General features: G+C 37.2%; 2 protein-coding genes and 1 pseudogene across 2 annotated transcripts in view; all 3 read right to left on the minus strand.

The window, feature by feature from the left end:
* LOC100453739 (olfactory receptor 2L8) overlaps window positions 1-22,607 on the minus strand; it is a 72,254-nt gene that overhangs the window by 41,060 nt on the left and 8,587 nt on the right. The gene's annotated exons all lie outside the window — the stretch shown is intronic.
* LOC103891428 (olfactory receptor 2L3-like) lies at window positions 857-1,919 on the minus strand (annotated as a pseudogene).
* On the minus strand, window positions 15,849-16,829 carry LOC103891438 (olfactory receptor 2AK2). Its single transcript, XM_009244367.3, has one exon. It carries the CDS (start codon window positions 16,812-16,814, stop codon window positions 15,849-15,851), a length of 966 nt encoding a protein of 321 aa, XP_009242642.3. The 5' UTR covers window positions 16,815-16,829.

A 22,607-nucleotide genomic window follows, 5' to 3' on the forward strand; every position in this document is an offset into this window, starting at 1 on the left:
CACTTTCCATAGTTTCAATCTTTATAGTAAAAGGACTTAAAACACATTCTCTTAGCAAATTTTCAATATATAATACAGTATAACCTTTATGGAAATAATGTTGATGCTTTTAGGCACATGCCTAAGCAGGTATAAAAATAGTGGAGCAGAGAATTTGACCCCAACCCAAGCTGTATAGATGTGTTGATTTATGAGAAAAATAAGTAGAAATAAAATTGTCCAGGCAGAATGTCTCGTATGAGAATACCAGTGGCAACCAAGGGGGCAGAAATTGAGTGTGTTGTGATGTGACTGGGGAATGGCTCAAATAATCTACTCCACACTCAGTAGACTGTAACTTCTATAGAATCTCTTGTAAAGAAACTCTTGTTTTTCTAAAGACAAATTGGCTTATCCCCAAAAATAATTATTTATCCTGAGGTAAATTTATTAATAAATCATTACTTTAGGAAAAAGAATAAGCTATACCCACCAGTTGAGAGAAAATACAATACTATCTTATATTCAATTAGAATCAGTAATCTTAAATAATTTATTATTCTTTTGTCTTAATAATAATGAGAGATGAATGACATATAACTATTATGCTGAATGCTATGATTAGTTTGAACATTTATTATTTTAATTTTAATGAAACCCTACTGCCCATAATTTAGTGGAAAATAAATGATCTATATTTTGATAAAAAGAAACAAAAACAAAACAACATAGATGTCTTAGAATATGCAATTATAATGTCAAGACTCAATTTTTAAAAATTTTCTAGAGTAATTTTTGTTCCACACTCCTGGCATGGAATATTATTTTTCATAACTGCTGTACACTGCTAAGTTGATGTGAAGCTAGTGCTTGGACTCTAAGGCAGAAAGTCTGTCTTCATTTTCACAGGGAAGATTCTCTGACTCACTTGTGTCAGGGCCCCATCACCTCCCTGTTTCTCAGGCTATAGATGATGGGGTTGAGCATTGAGGTGAGGATGGTGTAGAAGACAGCCAGAACCTTGTACTCTGTTGGAGATTGCAGGTATCTTGGATATAGATAGTATAAGCAAACATTGCATAGTAGAAAATTACTACAGTGAGGTGGGTGCTACAGGTCGAACAGGTCTTCTTCCTCCCTTCTGCAGATTTAATGTGGTAGACAGTAAGGAGAACCTGGACATAGGAACATGCAATACCAATAAAGGTAAACATGAGAAAGAGGGTTGTGCTCAAAAACACTGTGCACTCATAGACCCAGGTGTCCATGAAGGCCAGAGTCACCATGGCTGGGACATCACAGCCCTGGCTGAGCAACAGGGATATGGGGCATATATTAAATGTGAGCACAAGTGTCGATAGAGCCCATTATCCAAGATCCTACTATCATCAGCACATACTATTTTGCTCATATGGATGGGATAGTGGAGAGGAAAGCAAACAGCCACATAATGATCACAGGCTATTGATGTCAGTGGCGGCACTTCTGCACCTGCTAAAGTCACAAAGAAGAAACTCTGAATTCCACACCCAGTGAAGGAAATAGACTTGTTTCCAAACAGAAAATCAGAAAACATCTGGGGACAATAGTGGAGATGTAATTTAGGTCAATGAGGTAGAGCTGACTAAGTAAGAAATACATGGGCGTGTGGAGATGTGTGTCCAAGAAGATGAGAAGGATCATGGACTGATTGCCAATTAGAGGCAATAACAAAATGAGAACAAGGAGAATGAAGAGGAGAAAGCCAGTGGTGGATGGTGGGAAGATCCCCAATAAGATGAAATCAGTTGATGTTTGATTGTATTTTTCCATGGGGCATTCCTACAATCCTACCTGCTGGTCGGCAGAAGGATAAGTGAATTAGTTCCTCCTTATCCACAGGGGATGCATTCCAAGACCCCCAGAGAATGCCTGAAACTGAGGATAATACTGAGTCTCATATACACTATTTCCACTATTTCTTTGGATCCATATATACTTATGATAACATTCAGTTTATAAGTTAGGCAAGTAAGAGATTAACAAAAATAATAATAAAATAGAACAATTATAAAAATACACCTTAGTAAACATTATGTAAATGTGGTCTCTTTTTTCTCTCTCTCAAAATAACGTTTTTTTTTTTATATACTTTAAGTTCTGGGATACATGTGCTGAATGTGCAGGTTTGTTATGTAGGTATACATGTACCATGGTGGTTTGTTGAATCCATCAGTCCATCATCTAGGTTTCAAGCCCCGCGTGCATTAGATATTTGTCCTAAAGCTATCCCTCCTCTTGGCCCCCCTTCAAAGGCTCTGGTGTGTGATGTTCCCCTCCCTGTGTCGATGTGTTCTCACTGTTCAACTCCCACTTATGAGTGAGATGTTTAGTTTTCTGTTCCTGTGTTAGTTGGCTAGAGAATGTTGGTTTCCAGCTTCATCCATGTCCCTGCAAAGGATATGAAATCGTTCTTTTTCATGGCTGCAGAGTATTCCATGATGTCTATGTGCCACATTTTCTTTATCCAGTCTATCATTGATGGGCATTTGGGTTGGTTCCCAGCCTTAGCTATTGTAAATAGTGCTGCTAGAAACATACGTGTGTCGTGCTGAAAAAAATGCATATTCTGTTGATTTGGGGTGGAGAGTTCTGTAGATGTCTATTAGGTCTGCTTGGTGCAGAGCTGAGTTCAATTCCTGGGAATTCTTGTTAACTTTCGCAAGGACAAAAAACCAAACACCGCATGTTCTTGCTCATAGATGGGAATTGAACAATGAGAACACATGGACACAGGAAGGGGAACATGGCACTCTGGGGACTGTTGTGGGGTGGGGGGAGGGGGGAGGGATAGCATTAGGAGATATACCTAATGCTAAATGACGAGTTAATGGGTGCAGCACACCAGCATGGTACATGTATACATATGTAACTAACCTGCACATTGTGCACATGTACCCTAAAACTTAAAGTATAATAATAATAAAATAAAATAAAAAATATGTGTGTCTGTGTCCTTATACTAGAGCGATTTATAATCCTTTGGGTATATACCCAGGAATGGGATTGCTAGAGCAAATGGTATTTCTGGTTCTAAATCCTTGAGCAATTGCCACACTGTCTCCCACAATGGTTGAACCAATTTACACTCCCACTAATAGTGTAAAAGCTTTCCTATTTCTCCACTTGCTCACCAGCATCTGTTGTTTCCCGACATTTTAATGATCACCATTCTAACTGACATGAGAAGATATCTTATTGTGGTTTTGATTTGCATTTCTCTAATGACTAGTGATAATGAGCTTTTTTTCAAATGTTTGTTGGCCACATAAATATCTTCTTTTGAGACGTGTCTATTCATATACTTCACCCACCTTTTGATGAGGTTGTTTGCTTCTTTCTTGTAAATTTGTTTAAGTTCCTTGCAGATTCTGGACATTAGACCTTTGGCAGGTGGATACTTTGCAAAAATTTTCTCCCATTCTCTTGGTTGTGTGTTCACTCTGATGATAGTTTCTTTTGCTGTGCAGAAGCTCTTTAGTTTAATTAGATCCCATTTGTCTATTTTGGCTTTTGTTGCCATTGCTTTTGGAGTTTTAGTCATGAAGTCTTTGCCCATTCGCACGTCCTAAATGGTATTGCCTAGGTTTTCTTCTAGGGTTTTACCGGTTTTAAGTCTTACATTTAAGCTTTTAATCCATCTTGAGATAATTTTTCTATGAAGTGTAAGGAAGGAGTCCAGTTTCAGTTTTCTCCATATGGCTAGCCAGTTTTCCCAGCATCATTTATTAAGTAGTGAATCCTTTTCCCATTGCTTGCTCTGGTAATGTTTGTCAAAGATCAGATGGTTGTAGATGTGTGGTGTTACTCTGAGGCCTCTGTTCTGTTCTATTGGTATATATATTTGTTTTGGCACCAGTACCATGCTGTTTTGGTTACTGTAGCCTTTCAGCATAGTTTGAATTCAGGTAGCATGATGCCTCCAGCTTTTTTCTTTTTGCTTAGGGATGTCTTGGCTATACGGGCTCTTTTTTGGTTCCATATGAAATTTAAAGTAGTTTTTTCTAATTCTGTGAAGAAAGTCAATGGTAGCTTCATGGGAATAGCATTGAATCTATAAATTACTTTGAGCAGTGTGGTTATTTTTATGATATTGCTTCTTCATATCCATGAGCATGGAATTTTTTTCTATTTGTTTGTGTCCTGTCTTATTTCCTTGAGCAGTAGTTTGTAGTTCTCTTTTTTTTATTATACTTTAAGTTTTAGGGTACATGTGCACAACGTGCAGGTTAGTTACATACGTATACATGTCCCATGTTGGTGTGCTACACCCATTAACTCGTCATTTAATATTAGGTATATCTCCTAATGCTATCCTGCCCCTGTCGCCCCACCCAACAACCAGTCCTGGTGTGTGATGTTCCCCTTCCTGTGTCCATGTGTTCTCATTGTTCAACTCTGACCTATGGGTGAGAACATGTGGTGTTTGGTTTTTTGACCTTGCGATAGTTTGCTGAGAATGATGGTTTCCAGCTTCATCCATGTCCCTATAAAGGACATGAACTCATCATTTTTTATGGCTGCATAGTATTCCATGGTGTATATGTGCCACATTGTCTTAATCCAGTCTATCATTGTTGGACATTTGGGTTGGTTCCAAGTCTTTGCTATTGTGAATAGTGCCGCAATAAACATATGTGAGCATGTGTCTTTATAGCAGCATGATTTATAATCCTTTGGGTATATACCCAGTAATGGGATGGCTGGGTCAAATGGTATTTCTAGTTCTAGTTCTAGGAATCACCACACTGTCTTCCACAATGGTTGAACTAGTCTACAGTCCCACCAACAGTGTAAAGGTATTCCTATTTCTCCACATCCTCTCCAGCACCTGTTGTTTCCTGACTTTTGAATGATCGCCATTCTAACTGGTGTGAGATGGTATGTCATTGTGGTTTTGATTTGCATTTTTCTGATGGCCGGTGATGATGGGCATTTTTTCATGTGTCTTTTGGCTGCATAAATGTCTTCTTTTGAGAAGTGTCTGTTCATATCCTTCGCCCACTTTTTGTAGTTCTCCTTTAACAGGCCCTGCACATTGCTGTAAGTTGTATTCCTAGGTATTTTATTTTCTTTGTAGCAATTGTGAATGGGAGTTCACTCATGATTTGGCTCTCTGTTTGTCTATTATTGATGTATAAGAATGCTAGTGATTTTTGCACATTGATTTTGTATCCTGAGGCTTTGCTGAAGTTGCTTATCAGCTTAAGGAGTTTTTGGGTGGAGATGATGGGGATTTCTAAGTATACAATTATGTCATCTGCAAACAGAGGCAATTGGACTTTCTCCCTTCCTATTTGAATATCCTTTATTTCTTTCTCTTGCCTAATTGCCCTGGCCAGAACTTCCAATACTATGTTGCCCAGGAGTGGTGAGAGAGGGCATTTTTTGTCTTGTTATGGTTTTCAAAGGGGATGCTTCCAGATTTTGCCCATTCAGTGTGACATTGGGTATGTGTTTGTCATAAATAGCTTTTATTAATTTGAGATATATTCCATCAATACCTAATTTATCGAGTGTTTTTAGCATGAAGGGGTGTTGAATTTTATTGAAAGCCTTTCCTGCATCTATTGAGATAATCATGTGGTTTTTTTCATTGGTTCTGTTTATTTGACGGATTCCATTTATTTATTTGCATATGTTGAACCAACCATGCATACCAGGGATGAAGCCAACTTGATCGTGGTGGATAAGCTTTTTGATGTACTGCTGGATTCAGTTTTCCAGTATTTTATTGAGGATTTTCACATCAATATTCATTGGGGATATTGGCCTGAAATTTTGTTTTTTTGTTGTGTCTCTGCCAAGTTTTGGAATCAGGATGATGCTTGCCTCATAAAATGAGTTAAGGAGGAGTTCCTCTTTTTCTATTGTTTGGAATAGTTTCAGAATGAATAGTACCAACTCTTCTTTGTACCTCTGGTTGAATTTGGCTGTGAATCTGTCTGGTCCTGGGTTTTGGTTTTTTTTTTTGTAGGCTATTAATTACTGCCTCAATTTCAGAACTTGTTATTGGTCTATTTAGGGATTCAACTTCTTCCTGGTTTAGTCTTGAGAGAGTGTATGTGTCCAGGAATTTATCCATTTCTTCCGGGTTTTCTAGTTTATTTGCATAGAGATGTTTATAGTATTCTCTGATGGGAGTTTGTATTTCTGTGGGATCAGTGGTGATATCCCCTTTATCATTGTTTATTGTGTCTATTTGATTCTTCTCTCTTTTCTTCATTTGTCTGCTAGTTGTCTATTTCGTTAATCTTTTCAAAAAACCAGCTCCTGGATTTACCAATTTTTTTGAAGGGTTTTTCATGTCTCCATCTCTTTCAGTTAAACTCTGATCTTGGTTATTTCTTGTCTTCTGCTGTCATTTGAATTTGTTTGCTCTTGCTTCTCTATTTCTTTTAATTGTGATGTTAGTGTGTCAATTTTAGATTTTTCCCCTTTTCTAATGTGGGCATTTAGTGCTATCAATTTTCCTCTAAACACTGCTTTAGCTGTGTCCCAGATCTTCTGATATGTTATGTCTTTCTTCTCACTGGTTTCAAACAACTTATTTATTTAAGCCTTAATTTCGTTGTTTACCCAGTATTCATTTAGGAGCAGGTTGTTCAGTTTCCATGTAGTTGTACAGTTTTGAGTGAGTCCCTTAACCCTGAGTTCTAACTTGATTGCACTGTGGTCTCAGAGACTGTTTGCTATTATTTCTGCCCTTTTGCATTTGCTGAGGAGTGTTTGACTTCCAATTATGTGGTCAATTTTAGAATAAGGGTTATGTGTTGCTGAAAAGAATGTACATTCCGTTGATTTGGGGTGGAGAGTTCTGTAGATGTCTATTCAGTCCGCTTGGTCCAGAGCTGAGTTCCAGACCTGAATATCCTTGTAAATTTTCAGTCTCACTGATCTGTGTAATATTGACAGTGGGGTGTTAAAGTCTCCCACTATTATAGCATGGAAGTTTAAGTCTAGCCATATGCAGAAAACCGAAACTGGACCCCTTTCTTACACCTTATACAAGAAGTTATACTCATTTTACTTTATCCAGATGAGGGTTAAACCAATTCACTTAATGTGTCTGAAAGATAATATGGAAGTAGAATATTCATGAAATTACCCTATCATCAAATTATGTCAATGTTTATGGGACTAAAACAGGTTTAAACTATAACAAATTGGCTGAGTTCTGTTAGATACTCGAGAGCACAACCTGCAGGCTCAGGATAAATGCCTCAACCAGCCTTTCTTCCACAATCCCTGGGTGCCACTACTTCCAAACTACTGCAGGGACCTGCCAACCTGGATCTCGATGGCTGCTGCTCCCTAATAGTGTCTGCTCTACATTCTTCTGCTCCTTATTTGAAGAAAAGAAAAGATTCAGACTAAAAAAAAGCAAAGTAAAAAAACAGTCTCCAGGTATGTGAAACTATTGTATCACAGTTAATTTTTGGATTTAATTTTTTATCTTTGGAGATCGCATGTGTATATATTTATAAATAAGTTGATATAGAAATAAATATATGTTTATATTTGTTTACCTGGTAAAATCAACAGTCTCTTTAAAGGTGCCAAATTTCTTGCCTGAAAATTACTATATCTATATAGTAATTTATCAGTAAAGGAGTGAAGGACATGCCATCTCCCAAACACCAAATTGGAATATTGATTACTTCGAGTTAAATACATAGGAACAATGGTTGTTTCAGAAAGGGCCAGCTGATCTGTCTCCTCCTGCATGCATGAAGCCATAAAGATTCTTCGGTGATAAAATAGCTCCACGTACCAGGGTGATAAAATAGCTCTTACACCAGAGCCTGGGATCTGGGGCTGCAATGGATCTGAATAAATATAGTTACGTGAGTAACTCTTCTACAAGTTTTACATCCCTTTGTATATCTCCTAGTGACTCACCTAGAAATGTATGTGTTTCTTTATAATATGCTTTGCCAGTTGGAATATAGTGAATATTAATTTTAGAGTAAAAATAAAAAATCTTTATAAAATCGGGTTGACAATATAGGATGAAAACTGTAGAGTTCGTCTTGTCCCTTGGTACTATTGACACATGATACATGATCCAAGTTGCATTCTAAGAAGTAACCCAAAAGAAAGTGGGGAAAAATCCTATATACACACAAGTTGTGGGTTTTTTCCCCAAGATTCTTTGTAATGTATAACAAGAAAAACTATTACAAAACTATTACATTGTTGCCACGGAAAACAATATGAAAGCGAGGGTGATCTCAGAGACCATGTTAATTGACAGGCAAATGTCATGTTTTACAAATTTTATAAAATGTATATGAGAGACAATAAAATGGAATAGTTATTAAATTATTAGGGGAGATCCAGATACTTTGTTTACAAAATGCTATTAATTTTGAGGAAATCCTTAAAATTATGGAAATAATTTTGGAAATAAATAAAACGTCCTCCCTGGCAACAAAGGTTTTCTTAATTCTGGCAGATTATTACAATGCTGTAGTACATGACCAAAACATAAGCATTCAGTAACTGACTGAAGTATAGCTCTACATAGGAGCTGGCTGGGAAGTGAAAAACCTGGTGGAATTACTCCAAAAGCTCCAGAGAACACCATCCCATATTGTATGCACTTAGTCTCAGAATCTTAGCACTACCCTGCATCAGGAGCAGCCGCCATGTAGAAGGTTCCTAGTATTCCATGGCTCGGGCCCCCCGATCACCATGTAGATCTCATCAGTGCTTCTGCTGCTGGTATAAAATGCAAGGCACCTGAATAAAGCCCTTAGCTTCAGGCTCTGAAAATGCCAACTGGATCACATTTAGGAGAAAAAAGATTACCAAATACTTTCCACATTTCATGCAGATGATTTTCAAATCTGGAGATATTTAATCCTGGCAGAAAATGGCCTGTTTTGCTAATATACTACTAACATCAGGATATGACTAATTTGAAAGTTAGGTCTGCATTAAACTATTGTTAAATGAGATAGCATTTATAAAGTAATTATCTCTTTCTTGGGAAAGCATCCAATCCTGCTAGCCTACACTTTGTTAATAACCAATGTGTCAAGAAGAGCTAGTAATTACACAGGGGAAAGTGTGTTATAAAAATGCCTTGTCCCATGAAGACTTCATGACAAAAACACCAAAAGCAATGGCAACAAAAGCCAAAATTGACAAATGGGATCTAATTAAACTAAAGAGCTTCTGCACAGCAAAAGAAACTACCATCAGAGTGAACAGCCAACCTACAGAATGGGAGAAAAATTTTGCAATCTACCCACCTGACAAAGGGCTCATATCCAGAATCTATGAAGAACTTAAACAAATTTACAAGAAAAAAACAACCCCATTAAAAAATGGGCAAAGGATATGAACAGACACTTCTCAAAAGAAGACATTTATGCAGCCAAAAGACACAGGAAAAAATGCTCATCATCACTGGTCATCAGAGGAATGCAAATCAAAATCACAATGAGATACCATCTCATGCCAGTTAGAATGGTAATCATTAAAAAGTCAGGAAACAACAGATGCTGGAGAGGATGTGGAGAAACAGGAACAATTTTACACTGTTGGTGGGACTGTAAACTAGTTCAACCATTGTGGAAGTCAGTGTGGCAATTCCTCAGGGATCTAGAACTAGAAATACCATTTGACCCAGGCATCCCATTACTGTGCCTATACCCAAAGGATTATAAATCATGCTACTATAAAGACACATGCACACATATGCTTATTGCAGCACCATTCACAATAGCAAAGACTTGGAAAGAACCTAAATGTCCATCAATGATAGACTGGATTAAGAAAATGTGGCACATATACACCATGGAATACTATGCAGCCATAAAAAAGGATGAATTCATGTCCTTTGCAGGGACATGGATAGAGCCAGAAACCATCATTCTCAGCAAACTATCACAAGGACAGAAAACCAAACACCACATGTTCTCACTCATAGGTGGGAATTGAACAATGAGAACACTTGGATGCAGGGTGGGGAACATCACTCACCCGGGCCTGTTGGGGGGTGGGGGGCTGGGGGAAGGATAGCACTAGGAGAAATATCTAATGTAAATGATGAGTTGATGGGTGCAGAAAACCAACATGGCACATGCATACCTATATAACAAACCTGCACATTGTGCACATGTACCCTAGAACTTAAAGTATACTAAAAAAATAAATAAATAAAAATGTCTTGTCCCAAAAGGTATTCTTCCAAAAGCAGGATGGTTCCATTGAACTATTCTAGTCTTACTACAAACACCTCTACGCAAATAAACTAGAAAATCTGGAAGAAATGGCTAAATTCCTCGACAAATACACCCTCCCAAGACTAAATCAGGAAGAAGTTGAATCTCTCAATAGACCAATAACAGGAGCTGAAACTGTGGCAATAATCAATAGCTTACCAACCAAAAAGAGTCCAGGACCAGATGGATTCACAGCCGAATTCTACCAGAGGTACAAGGAGGAACTGGTACCGTTCCTACTGAAACTATTCCAATCAATAGAAAAAGAGGGAATCCTCCCTAACTCATTTTATGAGGCCAGCATCATCCTGATACCAAAGCTGGGCAGAGACACAACCAAAAAAGAGAATTTTAGACCAATATCCTTGATGAACATTGATGCAAAAATCCTCAATAAAATACTGGCAAACCGAATCCAGCAGCACATCAAAATGCTTATCCACCATAATCAAGTGGGCTTCAACCCTGGGATGCAAGGCTGGTTCAATATACTCAAATCAATAAATGTAATCCAGCATACAAACAGAACCAAAGACAAAAACCACAAGATTATCTCAATAGATGCAGAAAAGGCCTTTGACAAAATTCAACAACCCTTCATGCTAAAAACTCTCAATCAATTAGGTATTGATGGGACGTATCTCAAAATAATAAGAGCTATCTATGACAAATTCACAGCCAATATCATACTGAATGGGCAAAAACTGGAAGCATTCTCTTTGAAAACTGGCACAAGACAGGGATACCCTCTCTCACCATTCCTATTCAACATAGTGTTGGAAGTTCTGGCCAGGGCAATTAGACAGGAGAAGGAAATAATGGGTATTCAATTAGGAAAAGAGGAAGTCAAATTGTCCCTGTTTGCAGATGACATGATTGTATATCTAGAAAACCCCATCATCTCAGCCCAAAGTCTCCTTAAGCTGATAAGCAACTTCAGCAAAGTCTCAGGATACAAAATCAATGTACAAAAATCACAAGCATTCTTATACACCAATAACAGACAAACAGAGAGCCAAATCATGAGTGAACTCCCATTCACAATTGCTTCAAAGAGAATAAAATACCTAGGAATCCAACTTACAAGGGATGTGAAGGACCTCTTCAAGGAGAACTACAAACCGCTGCTCAACAAAATAAAAGAGGATACAAACAAATGGAAGAACATTCCATGCTCATGGGTAGGAAGAATCAATATCATGAAAATGGCCATACTGCCCAAGGTAATTTACAGATTCAATGCCATCCCCATTAAGCTACCAATGACTTTCTTCACAGAATTGGAAAAAACTACTTTAAAGTTCATATGGAACCAAAAAAGAGCCCGCATCGCCAAGTCAATCCTAAGCCAAAAGAAGAAAGCTAGAGGCATCATGCTACCTAACTTCAAACTATACTACAAGGCTACAGTAACCAAAACAGCATGGTACTGGTACCAAAACAGAGATATAGATCAATGGAACAGAACAGAGCCCTCAGAAATAACGCCACATATCTAAAACTATCTGATCTTTGACAAACCTGAGAAAAACAAGCAATGGGGAAAGGATTCCCTATTTAATAAATGGTGCTGGGAAAACTGGCTAGCCACATGTAGAAAGCTGAAACTGGATCCCTTCCTTACACCTTATACAAAAATTAATTCAAGATGGATTAAAGACTTAAATGTTAGACCTAAAACCATAAAAACCCTAGAAGAAAACCTAGGCAATACCGTTCAGGACATAGGCATGGGCAAGGACTTCATGTCTAAAACACCAAAAGCAATGGCAACAAAAGCCAAAATTGACAAATGGGATCTAATTAATCTCAAGAGCTTCCGCACAGCAAAAGAAACTACCGTCAGAGTGAATAGGCAACCTACAAAATGGGAGAAAATTTTCACAACCTACTCATCTGACAAAGGGCTAATATCCAGAATCTACAATGAACTCAGACAAATTTACAAGAAAAAAACAAACAACCCCATCAAAAAGTGGGCGAAGGACATGAACAGACACTTCTCAAAAGAAGACATTTATGCAGCCAAAAAACACATGAAAAAATGCTCACCATCACTGGCCATCAGAGAAATGCAAATCAAAACCACAATGAGATACCATCTCACACCAGTTAGAATGGCAATCATTAAAAAGTCAGGAAACAACAGGTGCTGGAGAGGATGTGGAGAAATAGGAACACTTTTACACTGTTGGTGGGACTGTAAACTAGTTCAACCATTGTGGAAGTCAGTGTGGCGATTCCTCAGGGATCTTGAACTAGAAATACCATTTGACCCAGCCATCCCATTACTGGGTATATACCCAGAGGACTATAAATCATGCTGCTATAAAGACACATGCACACGTATGTTTATTGCCGCATTATTCACAATAGCAAAGACTTGGAACCAACCCAAATGTCCAACAATGAGAGACTGGATTAAGAAAATGTGGCACATATACACCATGGAATACTATGCAACCATAAAAAACGATGAGTTCATGTCCTTTGTAGGGACATGGATGAACTGGAAATCATCATTCTCAGTAAACTATCGCAAGAACAAAAAAGCAAACACCGCATATTCTCACTCATAGGTGGGAATGGAACAATGAGAACACATGGACACAGGAAGGGGAACATCACACTCTGGGGACGGTTGTGGGGTGGAGGGAGGGGGGAGGGATAGCATTAGGAGATATACCTAATGGTAGATGACGAGTTAGTGGGTGCAGTGCACCAGCATGGCACATGTATACATATGTAACTAACCTGCACATTGAGCACATGTACCCTAAAATCTAAAGTATAATAATAATAAATAAATAAATAAATAAACTTCTTAATTTTATGATTTAGGGTAAGCTACATAAACTCTCTGACATTCAGCTTAATTATCTATAAAAGTGGAGTCATATTCTCCTTTTATATTATAAAGTTTATTATTATTTATGATTATTATGATTATTCATGGTTTACTTTATGCGATGAATAAAAAGCACCACATGTATGCTTTTTACATACAAACGTTTGTTCCTCTCTATGCTTTCTACTTTCTGTAACAGAAAGTCTTGATTTCTGATATGATACACAGTAATGAGAAGAGATTTAAAAGGAAGAAGGAGAAGAAGAGAAGGAGAACGAGGAGAAGGAGAAAAAGAAAAAGAAGAAAGGAAGAAAGAAGAAGGAAGAAGGAAGGAGGAGGAGGAGGAGGAGGAGGAGGAGGGAAGAAGGAAGAAGAAGAAGTAGGAGGAGGAGGAAAGAAGAAGGAAGAAGAAGAAGGAGGAGGAGGAGGAGGAGGGAGGAGGAAGAGCAGGAGGAGGAGAAGGAGTAAAAGAAGAAGGAGGAGGAGGGGGAGGAAAGAAGGAGTAGAAGAAGGAGAAAGAAGAAGAAGGAGGAGGAAGAGAAAGAAAAAGAAGAATAGGAAGAATGAGAAAAGGAAGAAGGAGGAGGAAGAGAAAGAAAAAGAAGAAGAGGGAGAAGAAGAAGGAGGAGGAGGAGGAGGAAGGGGAGGAGGAGAAGAAGAAGGAGGAAGAACAACAGGAAGAAGGAGGAGGAGGAGGAGGAGGAAAGGAGGAGGAGGAGGAATTCTTTCCTGACAACCAAGGTTTTCTTAAGTCTGGCAGATTATTACAACTCTGTACCATATAAACAAATGTAAGCATTCAGTAATTGATTGAAATATAGTTCTGCATATGAACTGTATGAAAGTTGATCATAAGAACTCGGTTATTCTTGCCATACCCAACTAACATGGAGTTAACAAACCAGGAGTAAGAAGCTCTCGGGGTACAAAATATTCCCAAATAATATAATTCTCTGCAACCCTGACTGCTCAAACTGCTATTGTAACCAGAAGCCAGATCTATCCACAGCTTTTGAGATAACTTGCTGTGATTTTATGGATAATTTTCCCCACCACAGTTGTTCACCAGTCAGAGCTTGCTAGCTCCCCAAACTCTTACTAGTGCCAATAAACTTTTTTCAGAGAGTAATATGTAACATTTCTTCTTTTTAATAAAACTTCTAACCTCTTGGTCCTTTGGGCATACTGATGACCACCAGTCTGCCCCAAATTGTAATTCTTCCTTCCCAAAGAAAATATTAAATTTAGAGACTTGTCTCTACATTTTCATTTTGTCTTACAACTGGTTAGGAAGTAAAGGACATTGTGAAATTATTTTTTAATAATAATACAAGGATTCTCAAAATAATATATAAAGAGCTATTCGAGATTCATATTCAAATAGGTAGGTAATTATAGGAGGTCAATGAAGTAAGAGGGGGAGGAAAAAGAAAAAATAGAAATCAAAATCTGGTATTTCTGGACAAATTGATTAAATAAAAAATAATCAAATTTTTAATAATGGAATATTGATATTAAAAACAATAGTATCAACAATAATTTGATATATTAATTTTGTATTAATAAATGACTGAGGCTGGGCACAGTGGCTCACACCTGTATTCCCAGCACTTTGGGAGGCCAAGGCAGAAGGATCACTTCAGATCAGGAGTTCGAAACCAGCCTGAGCAACATGGTAAAATCCAGTCTCTACTAAAAATATAAAAATTAGCCAGGTGTGGTGGCAGGTGCCCGTAATCTCAACTACTTGGGAGGCTGAGGCAGGAAAATCACTTGAACCCGGGAGGCAGAGGTTGCGGTGAGCCAAGCTCAAGCCACTGCACTCCAGCCTGGGCTAGAGAGCAAGACTCTATCTCAAAAAAAGAAAGAAAGAAAGAAATGACTGGATGATGTGCATTGTGTCTTAGAATATTTTCTGAAAATAGAGGCAGAGGGAAAAGCAGTTGTGTAATCCCCCTTAAAGGAACTTGGCAGAAGTGCCTGGGTGGCCCCAGGTATGCACCTCGTGTGTGTGTGTGTGTGCGTGTGTGTGTGTGGTGTGTGTGGTGTGTGTGGTGTGTTTGCATGCGCAAAAGGTGTTACGGTGCAGAAGGAAAAGAGTCACATTAATAGATACTCCTGTCTTTTTTTCACCCTACTCTCTTTTCTACCGCCACCTGTCATAATTTTCCCTTCAGATGCTGTAAGCTTTGACTCTTCTCTTCCTCAAGATAAGAGAACAGCAATTTCTTTCCTGTTAATACATTATTCAATATTAATAAATTTCAATCACTGGATTTTCTTAAAGAAACATTATTAATCAAGCATGAAAATGACGAAAGAAAAACAGGAACAGAAATTAAGTTTGCCGATCAGCAGAGATTTCTGTCAACTTTTATTTTTGTTTACTGTCACATGACCAGTGTCTGTAACAGTGTCACACACAAATTAAAGCATTAAAACACCTGAGTGAAAGAAGGAATACATGAATTATGCATTTTTCTCTGTCAATTTTGGCTGTTATATAGATTATCTTGAGGTTAAATGCTTAAGTAGATTTTATTTTTATGGTTCACATTTCAGAGTATTCAAGAGGGCAATAAAAGTATTAAAATGCCAGGGGAACACAGATTTGAGAAGCCTGAATTCTGTTGCTTTACAAGTTAAACAAGATTGATAAACACTGTTTTTGTGACTTCTATACAGAAAACACGTATTTATATCTTTCCAGATAGTTTTCAGGAACAGCTTTTTATGTTGTTAATCCTCTATGAATACAGAGACCTGAAGTCATATTTTCTACAGCATATCCATGATCCCAACAGTCTTCTCATTGCCCCTGTGACTTCCTTATTTCGCAGGCTATAGATAAATGGGTTCAGTAGAGGTGTGACAATGGTGTAAAATACTGCCACCGCCTTATCCCGTGAAGGGGAACGCAAGGAGTGTGGCTTCGTATAGGTAGAGAGAGCGGTTGCATAGGACAGGCTTGCCACAATCAGGTGGCAGGAACAAGTGGAAACAGCTTTTGCCTGTCCTTTTCCCGAGCTCATCTGGAATACCACAATAAGCACACGAGCATAGGAAGCCAGAATGGCCAGGAATGGTAGCAGCAGTATAGTAAGTCCACTCAGGAGGACTGTATACTCATAATGGGAGGTGTCCTGACACACCAATGATAGTAGAGCTGGAACTTCACAGAAAAAGTGGTTTATGAGCCGAGACCTACAGAATGGAAGTTGAAACACATACAATGTATGTATGAAAGCGCTGATAGAACTACTGGCCCATGCACATGCAACCATGAGGCAGCAGATCTTCTTGCTCATTAGTATAGGATAATGTAAAGGATGACAGATAGCTACATAGCGATCATAAGACATAAAACCAAGGAGAAGGGCTTCAGTTCCACCAAGGGCCAAGAACACATACGTTTGAATCTCACAGCCCAAAAATGTAATGGTCTTACTCTGTGAGAGGAAGTTGACTGCCATCTTGGGCACTGTGGTGGAAATGTACATGAGGTCAATGATGGAGAGCTGACTGAGCAGAAAGTACATTGGAGTGTGGAGTCTGGTGTTCAGTCGAATGAGGTGGATCAGCATGATATTTCCTGTCAGAGCAACTGTAAAGAGGGTGGCAATGACAACAAAGAGAAGAGAGTTTATCCGGCCATATTGGAAAAGACCAACAAGTAGAAAATCTGTCCCAAAACTTTGATTTCCTGTTTTCATGGCTGAAACCAAAATATCAAAGGAGATGACATCTGAAATGTTCATGTAATCATGTTGACTGCCCTTAAGAGAAAGTAAAATGACAATATTAAATACAGTAGAATTTTCTGGATGCTCTTTAGATGAATACATCTCTCTCCTATTCAATACATGGAGTGCATCCACAGAAAAATTTCCATTTTATAAATGATGATATGAAAATAAAGATGTTTATGAACCACAGAAGAACATATAAAGTGAAAATAAAATAGAGTATTTAGATGATCTGTGTGAACAAGTTATGTCTCTCCTTTATAAGTATTATAAGATCACTCACTGACTCAATTTTCTTATATATGTGACATGATAGAATGAGTCAAATACATAATTTCAAGGACTCTTTACTTCATTTCTCTTGATTACATTGGTTATAAATAGGAATATATAAATAGAAATACTATATAAATGTAGTGACATTTATATGGAAGTGCTATTACAGAACTTATTATTTAATTAGTATTTCTTTCTTTCTGTGAATGTAGATACAATTTTATAAACTTGGGGGAAAAGGTAAACCAAACATTAGGAAGAGCTTGAGAATGAATCATTGAAACACAAAAATATTTATTAGTCTTAATACCAAAATATACATGTTGTTATTCTCAAGTACCATGTAAAGAATGGGCAATTCACCACCAAGACTTAATTTTTATTTCTCCTTCTTCCTGACTAACAGCCTAGCTTATATACACTACCAAGCAACTAATGTCTCAGTAACTACACATCCCATGTTCTAAAAATACTTAGTGAAATTATCTGAAACAATATTAAATGCTCTCAGGATTTATGGGGCCTCAACTATGAGCACAATACAGTGATAATCTCTGGAACTCATATTACATTGAGACTGAAAAGCTTGACTATGTTTGAAAAACTAAGAACAATACAAATAGTTGCTGAAAGTATTATGTATAAGCTCATTTTAAAAGTTATAATTATATAAAACTAGCAATATTCAATTATCTTTCTTTTTGTACTGGTCTAAAATATTGTCACATAACTAATTACAATTACTCAATGATATTTAAACAATATTTTAATGTTATTATACTAAAACACTTATATTTTAAAACATGTATACAATAGAAAATATGGAATGTCACTGAATTGATAGAATAAATATCATCAGATGGTAATTCTTAGTAAACCAATTCATAAAAATTCAACCTAAACTTTAAGATCATATATTTCAGAGATGACATAATTATTTTAATAAAACCTAGAAAGAAGACATCTAACTTAAAATGAGTGAAAATTGTTTACCAAAAGCTAACAGGAAGGAAATATAACAATAAGATTATATAGACGTAAATGTATAAAATACTGGGTATAAATGAGTATGATAGAGAAAGAATATGATAGCTATAACAAAAGTCATGTAATAGAATAAACTACTCTACAAAATATAGTAATATATCTCTCATATATTATCTATCATTTGTACAGGGTAGGGAAATTGCTTAAGAAAATGAGCAAAAGCTTTGGATGTATTGGAATGATCATTTCATCATATGATGATCATTTTTCAAACTTATTAGTGTTTACTTCTCAAAAAATTGCATGTAGAAAAATATAGATTTTAATAACACACAAAAAATTCTTAGGGCAATCAAGTGAATTATTTACTGTTTTAAATATAAAGGCTCCAATCAAATGGGGTTAAAAAGGAACTGACTGAATAACCCGGAAAAAGAAATAAAGAGGTGATTCATAAAAGAAAAATAGAAGGTTTAAAATAGAGTAATTACCCATCTAATTCTAAATAAATGTCATGCAAATAAAGCAACCTTATTAAGGTACTTTTTAAAAGGTCAAGAATGTAGTCCACTGTACACTAATATATTTCTGATAACACACAGTAGATTTTTTTAAATTATTTTTTACCATAAACTTTTATCCTTTCCAAACATTTTGGACTAACAGTTTTATTATTGGCAATTTGACTTGAGTAATATATGAAATGCATCTTTGGTACAAACATGATAAAGATGATATCTTTTTTAAGAACCATTTAGAATTATGAACACATGGTAAAATTTTTTTTAAAATGATTAATCTGATGACATGTCACATATTCAAAATTAGCTATGAAAACTGGACAAATAGAGATTTTACACACAAACATAAACACACACACAGACAAATAAACAATGTCTATTGACCATAATTCAGTCACAAACGGCAATTGGTCAGTGTGTTTCCATCCTTTTTGCCAGTTCTGTAGACTGAACCTTTGCCTCATTATGATGCCACTACTGTAGATTGTCAATGGTGGAGGGTTATTCTTTGCACATAGCTGGCTGAGTAGAAGACAAGTTATTTCTCCTTTATAGCACTTGTCAATTTCCGTTACCAAAGACTGTTCTTTGTATATGATGTTTCTCTAATGATCAGAGCTTTTGTAGACTTTGCCGGTATTTTAAATTTCCCATCACTTTCTTCTCTTTCCACGCCACTAATAAACTGCAGGAATCAACTAATTGTTCTGTACCTTCCAGAAAAACTTACACTATAACCATAAAGTGGTAGCCAGTATAAATGTACTAGAGACATCATTATCAGAAAGTAGGGTTTTCTGTCGGACACATTTTTATTTATAATCTCACTTTGCCAGTTATAGGCTCATTATTTTAGTCTGCTTACATTCTGAGACTTTGCTGTGCTTACTCAAAAACTGGGATTACAATCCCCACCTTGAAAGAAAAACATATTTACATATGAGGCTTCTTTAGGGAAATGGGTGGGCCAGAGTTAATACTGATAAACATTTATATGATTTCTATCTGCCTTCACTATGCATTCTAAATTTCTGGGCAGTTTGCTCACACTACTTCTCTTCCTCCATCCTTTTCTTTCTCTTTCCTTCTCTCTTTTCTCCTCCTCTCCTCCATTTCTCTCCATTTTTTCTTCTTTCTTCCTTCTCTTCCTCTTTGCATTCCATTGTGTCTTCAAAAATGATAGATTTAATTTCAAAGTTTCTATTTTCTAGTAATTTTCTTTTTGGTAAGCAAATAAATCTGTATTAAAATGGAGGTGATCCCCAAGCTTCCTGCCTGACATAGTGTGAAAAGAAATTAAGATAATAACAAAAGTTTAAAATGTCACTTATTCATTTATCTATTGAATACCTGTGCTATATATTTTACTTAGCACATTAAATAATAAATTTTAAATATTGATGCTAGTATTTTGGTGTTAATATTAAAAAGTATAATAGAGACACTATAAAATGAAAATGAGGATTTCAAAAAGATTGGGTTTCAAAAGTAGGACACAGGCTGGGTGCGGTGGCTCACCCCTGTAATCCCAAGCACTTTGGAAGGCCGAGGCAGGTGGATCACCTGAGGTTAGAAGTTTGAGACCGGCCTGGCCAACATGGTGAAACTCTGTCTCTATAAAAATACAAAAAAATTAGCCAGGTGTGGTGGCAGCTGCCTGTAATCTCAGCTACTCAGGAGGCTGAGGCAGCTTGAACCCAGGAGGTGTAGGTTGCAGTGAGCCAAGATCATGACATTGCATTCCACCCTAGGCAACAGGAGCAAGACTTTGTCTCAAAAAAAAAACAAAAAAAAAAAACAGTAGAACATAGATAACCTATTAATCAAAATGTAAAATATGTTAATAGAAGGAACTTAGATTGCTTTCACAAAGAAGTTTAAAATAGAATAATGTAAATTTGATTAGACAATAACTTGGCATTGAGGTAACTTTCAATAACTGCATGTTTTATAAGTTCTAGATAACAATTAGTCACATTCGTGATTTGTCTTTTATAGCCACCTTATCCATCTCAAGGTGATAAGATTCTATTTCCTTACCACTATTTGGAGGAAATTTCCCATGTTTAATGAAAATGTAAGAAGCTGAAAAATTAGGTAAAAATTAGAAATAAGTTTTAATTGTATCTTCGATTGATATTAATGCAATTAAAATGATTATTTCCATAGCCCTTTGTAGATACAGCCAGGTTAGAAAGACGACTTGTCCATGTAACAGAATCATCATTATCTGCAATATCTTACAAATAGCAGAAGATTCTCTAAAACCTTGGCCAGTGGTATGTCTCTGAAATTTAAGCATTGAGATGTTCTATAGAAATTTAAATATTGAGATGATCCAGACATGTGCATTTGAAATTATGAGTTCAGAATCATCCATTTTTTATAGCTGCTTACCCTCCTGGTGATTAATTCTTTCTGCAAAAAGACTAGGAAACTTACCAAACACAGTTTTTGCTCCCTTCACAGGGAGCCAAACATAAGTGGAATACTTAAAGTAACAAATATGTCCTTAAATAAGAAATATCTTCTATGTTTAAGCACTTGCATATGACACTAGAAAATAAATACAAAACAAAGTACTTTAAATCCAACAATGTTTAAACATGGGAATTTTGTTTTCCCTTGGTAATTGCATCATTTGGAATCCTCTCAAGTAGGATTTTCATTATAAAGAAAGGTTTCCGGTTGGGGAAATGTCTAATTGGAGACTACTGTGGAATGCTTCTAATTCCCTTACCATGCTTATTTTCCCCAGAGAAAGAATTACAGGGGTTTAACATGAATTGGGTAAAGCATGATATAATGGAATATGTTTACAGAGATCCACACAGTTATTTGCAAAATCTTTAGATATCAAATGAATTATTTTGTGAGAAAGGCAAAGCAGCCTTCAAGTTTGTCTAAAATACAAAGGTAGAATGCAATTAGGTTGATTAAAACTGTAAATAAAAGTTATCAAAAATTACTTAGCGGGATCATTACATAGATAATGATAAACATCAGTAAAGCCAGGTGCAGTGGAGTGGGCCTGTAATCCCAGCTACTCAGGAGGCTGAGGAAGGAAGACCACTTGGGTACAGGAGTTTGACCCCATCCTGAGCAACATAGTGAAACTCGTTATTTAAAAAAAAAAAATTCAATAGAGGGAGGGCTGAGCAAGATGATGAAATAGAAAGCTCCACCAACCATTCCCCCTGCAAGGACACCAAGTTAACACTCTCTACACACAAAAACACCACCTATTTAAGAATGAAAAATCAGATGAGCACTCACAGTACCTGGTTTCATATCACTGAAAGAGGCACTGAAGGGATTAAAAACAGCCCTGAATTGTGGACATCAGCCCTCCCCACCCACCATCAGCCTGGCATGGTGCGGAGATCGTCTCTGGGTACCGGGGGAGGAAGAACACAGCAACTGTGAGGCAATGAACTCACTGCTGTCCTGTTAGAGCAAAAACGAAAACTGGAGCAAACTCAACTGACATCCGCCCTCAGATGGAACATTTAAAGCAGCCATAGCCAGAGGGGAACCAATCCCAGTGGTCTACACTTGAGTGTCTGCAAAGCTCCCCACCAAGGGCTACAGCACTGTGTGTCTCCAAGCAGACTTGAAAGACCATCTAGGTCATAAGCACGGCAACTCATAGGTGAGTCCTAGTACTGAACTAGGCCCAGAGACAGTGGACTGAGGGGCACGTGATGTACTAAGACACCAGGTAGGGTGGCCAAGGGAGTGCTGGCATCACCCCTCCCCTAACCCCAGGCTGCACAGCTCAAGGCTCCAAAAGAAACCCCTTCCTTCTGCTTGAGGAGAGGAGAGGGAAGAGTTGGGAGGATTTTGTCTTGCATCTAGAATACCAACCAAGCCACAGCAGGATAGGGGACAGGTCAGATTTACGAGGCCCCCATTCCAGGCCCTAGCTCCCAGATGACATTTCTAGACACACCCTGGGCCAGAAGGGAACCTGTTG

Source organism: Pongo abelii, chromosome 1, assembly GCF_028885655.2.
Source record: "Pongo abelii isolate AG06213 chromosome 1, NHGRI_mPonAbe1-v2.0_pri, whole genome shotgun sequence".
NCBI classification, from domain to species: domain Eukaryota; kingdom Metazoa; phylum Chordata; class Mammalia; order Primates; family Hominidae; genus Pongo; species Pongo abelii.